Source organism: Nelumbo nucifera, chromosome 8 (assembly GCF_055504915.1).
Source record: "Nelumbo nucifera cultivar China Antique chromosome 8, China Antique-T2T, whole genome shotgun sequence".
Classification (NCBI taxonomy): domain Eukaryota; kingdom Viridiplantae; phylum Streptophyta; class Magnoliopsida; order Proteales; family Nelumbonaceae; genus Nelumbo; species Nelumbo nucifera.
Window position 1 is genome coordinate 26523323 of NC_142656.1, and position 7819 is coordinate 26531141.

Here is a 7819-nt window from a genome sequence, read left to right on the forward strand (position 1 = left end):
AACAAACCTATTGCTAGGGTTGGCATACTTTTAGACTTGAGTATCTCTTAGGACTTTGGCTTTGGAAGGGGATTTAGGAAAAATGAATGTGAGTCCCTATTGCTTTTGCTCTCAACCCTTGAGAAGGTCTATTTAGGCCAAACTACAACTAAGAGTAGAGTCTGGTCCCCAACTCTTGATGGTTTATTTTCTTGTGCCTCTTTCTTTGATTTGCTCACTCACTCTGATCCTTTGGGAGTGAACTTCCTAGTGAGAGAAATCTAGTGTAAACCGATCCCTCCTAAAGCATCGTTAGTGATCATTAATAAAAGTTTCTATATCAACATGAATGCAATTTTTATGACAAAACTGCCCCTGAATGGTGAACTGCGTAGAGATGGTGAGATATTTTGTTTGCAACAAAACAATGGAAGACCAGACTAGTCATATGTTGCTACAACAGTGGAGATAAGGGAGAGTGGAGAGAGAAGAAGAAGAAGAAGGACGAGGACGAGGACAAGGAGTAAGAGAGAGAGAGAGAGAGAGAGAGAGAGAGGTGGGCAAAAGTTGGGGCAGTATCGAAAGTTGTTCTCTTCCCTTTCTCTCTTCCATCTCTAAATCTATCAAAATGCATAAGGGTCCTCTTTAAATCCCCATCCTTAACTAAAAATAATCCAATTTGACTTCAGAGGATAAGTTGTTATGCTGTATGTTTTCTTTCTCTTGGATTTTTTTATGGATTTGTTTGTTAGGAACAGTTAAAGAAATTCATTCAACTTGCTAGTTTTTTTATTGCCAAAAATGACCAATTTTGATTAGTAAGTATAACCTAGTTTTGGTTGAGTTTGGTATTAGGAAGGTATATTTCGTTGATTTTATTATGGAATTTTCCTCTAAGGAGTGATTTCCATGTTGCCTTTAGTTCAAGTAACATCCTCAATTTTTCTCCATCTTTGGGTTCCTTTCTTGTTGTAGATTCCCGATCCATAGATATTCTTGTCTTGAAGCATGACTTTAGGGGATAGCAAATGGTTGCATGTTTCTTTATGTTATTTATGTTGTTGTTAGTATGTTAGCTATGATAGTTGGTTCGTTATTTTAGTTATCTTTTAACTTATGTAAGTAGTAGGAACAGTGTTGGAATTTTACCATGCTTAAACTATTAATATAAATAGTTGAACGGGGCGGCAACTCTATTGATGATCCACACTCTTTTTTGGTTTTGTCCTCTTCATTTTTTTTTTCTTCTTCTTCTTCTTCTTCTTCTTTGCATGCTTATTGAATCCACATTTAAATCAAGACTGATTATAGTCTTTACCAAACAAGTTGGTATTAGAACCAACTTAGGGCTTCTCATGTGAGTCTAATAGACTGCACGAGAACTTCCTAGGGTTGAATGTTTTAGAAAGATTGGTCAATTGACTGGTTCTTAGAGATGGTTGGTAGAATGTAGCAATGGGGACCACAAAAAATCAGCAATGGGGACTCAAATAATCACATTATTGTTTCACATCTCTACTTAGTTGATCGGAGTGTCAAAGCCTTGCAATGTTTTTTGTTCATATATGTTATGTAATTCTCCATTTAGTCCTCTAGATACGTTCTCTTGCCTTCTTGTTTTTTATAGGATTAATGTCCACAATTTTAACTTTCTCACAGATTGCACAAGGTTTGATTTGTACAAGTCTAGCTTTGAGATGTTTGGAAAAGACATCGAAACTGTTCAGGTCATGGTTGAACTAGTCCAGAGAGACACATGGCCGCCCAGTCATCACCTGGCCATGTTAGCATAGCTCAACCACATCGGCATAGCTCGGCTGAACTACGCTCTTATTGTGGCCCTCCATATTATCCTTTCAGCCATGTCAAGTACACAACACACGGATGAACACAACTACGAATAAAGAGGAGCAAGGAAGACGACTCCGCTGGGGAATGGGACTCTATCCCGAATACCTCGATGACTAACCTCATCCCGACAACCCCAGAAGCCCAATCTGACCAGGACACGGATCTTTGACATTAAAAATGCACCCCATGCTCAAGGTAAGGGATCCCAACTTCTAGCACCCATATTGTTACTCAACCCAACCATTCACCACTCTCCCACTGACTTGAGCGTCAGAGTGCCTACCTGGGGATAACCCCTTAGGCCTCTGACTTCTTCCCTTGATCGTAGATCACATAGTGCGGCACCATCCTTGTAAGCTCAGCATCGCCCAATCAGCAAGGATTATCTGGTTGCTCTCCTCAGTTCATGCACTACCTCGGATTGAGCAGCATCAGAAACCCAACATGATAGATATCAATTTGGCACAAGAACTCATCGATGTGTCGTTAAATGCCAGAGATAGCTAGGCTTGTTATTCTCGATTTTTACTCCCCTGGTTGTGGTGGGTGCAAGCTTTGCATCCCAACAAGCCTAGCTAGGCTTGTTATTCTCGAATGCTTGGGGAAAAACAACATTTTTCCAAACCGATGGAATATCGTAATGTTATAAACATTATTAATAAGGGGTAAAATGGTAATCTAAGAAAACTTGTTAGTCTATTTAATGTAAAATTACTTACATGGGGTTCCCTGAACGTTTTGATAAATTATGGTGAGTTTAAGAGAAATGATGAAAAGTAAAAAATTATGATGAATTTTTTATAATAATGTACAGATGGCAATGATTATTCTTTTATATTCTAAAACAAAAGAAAATGATAAAAATACATAAAAAAGAGAAAATAGATAAATAGGTATGATGAAAGTAGATGACTAGTTGAACACAGAATGGAGAACATATATAGGATTTCCCTAGTCGTGATGATCTAATTGGTTTTTTGAATAATCTCGATTAGCTTATTCAAGTTTTGGGTGCTGCTACCTTTGGGTCCCATAGCATTTTTAGCTTTCTCTCCAAGGGCACTAACCTTATTCCTTATTTTAGTTCCTTCATCCTTAGACAAAATCAAATCAAAGGCATTCACCAATGCTTCTCTAGTAAATTCCTCCAGTCTAATACCAATTCCCCACACTTCAGAAACGTTCCGTGCGTTGAGCTTCTGATCTCCAAACGATGGACGGCACATCATAGGCACCCCGTAGGTGATACTCTCAGACACCGAGTTCCACCCAGCGTGTGTCACATACACACCAACGGCTGGATGTTGGAGAACACGGCTCTGTGGGGCCCAAGTTACCATCTTTGCCGATTTCTCTCCCATTCTTTCTATAAACCCACTTGGTAGCTTTAGCTGTTGCTTCTTCTCCAGGGACCATAGAAATGGTATGCCCTTCTCCTCCAGTGCCTCGGCAATGGCTGCCAATTCTGCCGGCTTTGGTACCGCCACCGTGCCGCAGCTTATGTAGGCCACTGAGTGGGACTGATGATGGTCCAGCCACGGGAGGCAGCCGGTCTCATCTGAACCTGATGGTGGTGGGGTCAAGAGAGTGAAGGGTCCCACTGTGAGGCAGTTCTGTAGCTTTGACCTTAAATCCTCCAAAATGACCGGTTCCAAGTCTGGGAAAGAATTGATTCCAACAGCAGCACCACGTGGCAACATTTGCCCCGTTCGATGTAACATACATGAGAAGGACGAGTTCATGTCTCCGGCTAGAATTCCTTCGGGCAAGTCTCCAATGCGCAAAGCTGACATTCCCGGAATGAATCCTAGAGCCTCGTCCTCACGCCCAACGATGCCTACTTTGACACACAAAGGACATTCTTTAGTTAGAAACTTGGGGGTTATTCCGAAAAATTGGTAGGTATGGACCAGGGCTATACCACACTGCAGTTCATTTGATTTGTGGACAAATTGTGTGGATTGGACTAATTTATACTCATATTGGTGTTTTGTAGGCTGTGTGGACTGATCCATACCACACTTTTTGATTCTATGTATCTCATATACACTTTATGAATGACTTACACATTTAATTATAAATATCTAATTTTTGTATTTTATAAGATAAATATATTGAAAAATGCATCAATGAATTAATATTAACTAATAAATATTAATTTTGTTTATAAAAATAATAGTAAAATAATTAAAATTTTTTAAAAATATATTTTAAATATTTAAAAATATTACTTTATTGATAAAAGCATTAAAAATTTTAAAAATTAAATAAAATAATTAGTATTTTATTTTCAAAAATATTAAAATGTGAAACAAACAATAGGGTTTCAGTCTTTTAGGGGGAGAGTGTGAAGCAAGGGATAAAATATAGACTATTCACAGGCTCTAACCACGAGTTTTTGCTATATATAAGAAATTGGGATGTAAACGGGACCGGTCCACAACCAACCAAACAGGTGTTCATCTCGTGGACAAGACTGAAAGGCCCCGTCCCATCCACGAGATGAACACGGTGCCAAAGACTGCCTTAGCTAACAATCATACCAATGGGTTAGGTCAATCTTGACCTAGAGGCTGGCCGACCCGTTTTTCAATTTATCATTTTCTTCTCTTTCCTCTATCTTCTAATAATCATGTCTAAGATCAGTATGGTTTGGGCTAAGTTTGGTCTGTGTCAGGTTGGGTTATTAATGGATATGATGAGTGATTGATGGATAGATTGGCATCCAACACAACCCAAATAACCTATCCATTTTGCACCCCTAATAGTAGACATAGAAATATACCATGAGAAACGGCAGCAATTGTATGGCGAATAAGATCCGTGTGGTAATGAGCGGACAGAGAACAAAGCCCAGCTGACCAAATGGGGACCCAGGGAACACCAAGCTTTTCAGCAAAGTCCGCTGCAAACCATATGAAGGCATGGCTTAACACGCATGTAATCTTCATTCCTATATCTGAAGTTGCCACCTCCAAAGCCTCCTCGAAGTTCTTTGGTGTTGCTTTTAGGAAGAGCTCAATAGCCGTCTCGACCGTGTTGGCTGAATGTTGGTAGCCGACGGGGAGTCCATCTGCAACATCGTAAGGTTTGATGTTTTGGGGGGTGTTGCTGCCAAAAGCCGAGCTGTTTGCTTTTCCCGTACTGTAGAAGGAGAAGGTCACACTTGGGGCAGCAACTGCTAACCTTGAAGTGAACTTGAGGAGAGAAGATGTGTGTGAGCCGAATGGGAATGACAAGACGGCCACATGGGCTTTTTTGGAACTACTCCGGTGAAGGACTTCAGTCATGGTGGAGGAATTGAGCGAAAATGAGGAGAGGAGAACTGAAGGGGTTAGCTGCAACTGCAAGCAAGGGGAGCTGTTAGCTGTGAGATGGTGAGAAAATGCTTACATGGAACTTACTTTTATAGCACTCTAATAAGTAGGTAGGCCAATCCATGTCAGTAAAATTTTCGGATTCAGCTCCTCATCATAATCTACTAGTAGTCATCTATACAGCGGGGGAGACATCAGGCGCCTCACAAGCACATCCAACCATGCATTGGGAATATTTCCCATACTTATAAGTTATTTTTCATGAAAGATGTTCCCAATACACAATGGATGTGCATTGAGGCGCCCAAGATCCGGTTCCATGGTAGAGGTGAGAATTCTGAGTTAAGTTGAACAGTCATTCTCCCCAACATTTAGCATATGGTCCCGTCACAACAACAAGTCAACAAAGGTGATAATAAAAGTAATAAAATCGTTATTGTTTCCGTAGGTTCATCTGCTCTGCTACTCCACAGTACATTACTGCATCGCATTGAGAATCGGTGTTTTTAAAACTAGACTAGACTAGACTGTTTGGACTAGAAAATTTGGGAATCAGTCAGCAAATCTTGATTTGGTCAAAAAAAAATTTTACTTTAAAACCATTTTTTGGCCAAAAACTGTTGATTTGGTTAATGAACTGCTAATCCAGATAACTAAACTGTGGAATCGTCGACCTCAACAATGGCTTTCAGCTTTTTTTTGTTTTTTTAATATTTTTACTTTTTATCAAAACGAGTCATTCATTCGGACCATTCAACCCAGAAACTGGTTTCCAAAACGGTTCTATGTACGATCGGATTTTAAAAACCCTCGTTGAGAAATGGAAATGCAGAACGGGAGACGTTCCCAATGAACACTAGATGTGATTTCGCTGTGAGGCCTGTGAGGCGTTATAGAGAGCTGATGTGAACTCTTTTGGTAATAAATGCGTCCTTTAATAAGTTTACATATCTATCATTCAAGCGGATGACGTGGCTCTACATCCACCATAAAGAAGTGGAAGTAGGTAAGTAGGAAATAAAATTAATTAAAGCCTTAAAGGGTTGCAACCAACAAGGGTCTGTGTGAGTCCCATTAGAAATATCTGCCACCTACCACATTATTCACTTGTCTCTGCCTTGTTTCCTCCGTCATATTATATGTATTATATAATATGATAAAATAAATTTATAGGCATATCATATGTTACTATATAGGTAATATTATTTTATAGAGATATAAAATGGGTTATGTTGGGCCGGCATGGCAAGGTCCATGAGTGATCTGCACAAAGTATGGGCCGTGTTGTATTGGCCCATGGGTCATCTCATGCCATGTTGCCCTTCTAAGGAATAATTTGGGGGATCGATTTGGTCTGGCCCACTGTCCAAACTTGATGGTGTGCGATCTAGTCACTCATAGCTGAAAGTGGTTGAGCTCCTACCTGACAATGGACGAGAGACACTTGTGAGGAAGAAGATGAAAGATCCCAGGGGGCTCACCCGGCGGGAACACTCCGACGATTAAGTTAGTAAGCTGGGAGAGAAAGAGAGAGAGAGAGAGTTGTAAAGAAATCAAAGAGCAAGGGTGGTGATCACGCAATACCTTCACCCCTGGGGGTTGGGGTCCTTATATACTGGTCTTCTGACATGTCAAGTGCAACCGCCTCCAAATCTCTGTTGCGGCGATCTGCTGTCAAATAATGGCTTGGAGTGCCTAGCTGTTATCTGTCAGAGCTGTGCTGGCGGGCAAAGATGATCATTGCAAAATATGGTCCTGCCAGACAAGAAAGAACCTTCAGGGTTGGCAAGCACGACGCCACCAAGCGAGAGACGTGGGTGCAGCCTGGTAGGTACGGTTGTCAGGCAGAAAATCTCCTACGATACGTCGAGCTGCACTGCAGCGAGCTACCTTACACTGAGCTGCTGGTGATGTGCCGAGGTGCTTCTCCGAGGTGGTAACTAGGCTGACGAGCTTAACTCGAGGTGTCTTCAGTTCGGGATGCTCCCTACATGGGAGTCTTAGCTCGGGGTGCTCCCTACTTGGGAGTCTTAGCTCGGGGTATCGGAGTATCATCTTGCAGCGAGCTGCCACTTCTGGCGAGCTGTCATGTTGGGTTATAGCGAGCTTGTTACGCTGAGTTGTATCGAGCTCATTATGCTGAGTTGTCACTTATGTCGAGTCATGTCCATGTGTCCCCTTATTACGAGGTCGGGCCAAATCACCCTCCATCAATTGCCCCCCACTCCCCGGGCCAAGGGTCCTGACCTGGTGTGGGGAGTTCATGACGTGACGGGTGGATTTGGCTCGAAGTCTAGGTCGTATAGTCAGATAGTTCGTTGGTCAGACCAGTTCGTTGTTCGGCTCAATCAAGGATAACCCAGGTTGCGTACAGTTCACGCGCGGTCGTCACGCGATCTATAGACTCTGCGGACGCCAAAAACACGCTAAACTGATTTCACCTCGGGGGTCGCACAACCAGTTTTCTTCAGAGCCGTTGGATCGTTCTGATCTTGACCGTTGATTCTCGGATATAGCGGCTATAAATAGGGGGACCCAAGTCATTTTCTCCGCCATAAGTTCACTAGCGTTCACTCTGAGGTCGCGCTTAAACTCCTCAGCTCGGGTTCTCCAGTTCGTCAGCTTCCTAGTTCGATCGTTTTCCCTTGGTGAGTTTCCCTAGATTCTCTTTT

General features: G+C 41.8%; 1 protein-coding gene across 2 annotated transcripts; it reads right to left on the reverse strand.

The window, feature by feature from the left end:
* Positions 1-2600: 2600 nt before the first annotated feature.
* LOC104605389 (kaempferol 3-O-beta-D-galactosyltransferase-like) lies at positions 2601-5224 on the reverse strand. Of its 2 annotated transcripts, none has more exons than XM_010270132.3 (2): positions 4616-5224; positions 2601-3667 (listed from the first exon to the last, which is right to left on the reverse strand). In XM_010270132.3, the coding sequence occupies exons 1-2, from the start codon at positions 5118-5120 to the stop codon at positions 2796-2798; spliced, it is 1377 nt and encodes a 458-aa protein (XP_010268434.1). In that variant the 5' UTR covers positions 5121-5224; the 3' UTR covers positions 2601-2795. The 2 variants fall into 2 exon arrangements, with proteins under 2 accessions (XP_010268434.1, XP_010268433.1); XM_010270131.3 differs by having other exon boundaries at positions 2601-3670.
* Between the last annotated feature and the right edge of the window lie 2595 nt (positions 5225-7819).

What these genes read in the sequence shown, in the direction of transcription:
- LOC104605389 (XM_010270131.3), bottom strand. Translation starts at nt 5,120, where the DNA reads ATGACTGAAGTCCTTCACCGGAGTAGTTCCAAAAAAGCCCATGTGGCC. An exon ending in AATTGCTGCCGTTTCTCATG is followed by an intron (nt 3,671 to 4,615) that starts GTATATTTCTAT and finishes TGTGTGTCAAAG; the next exon opens with TAGGCATCGTTGGGCGTGAG.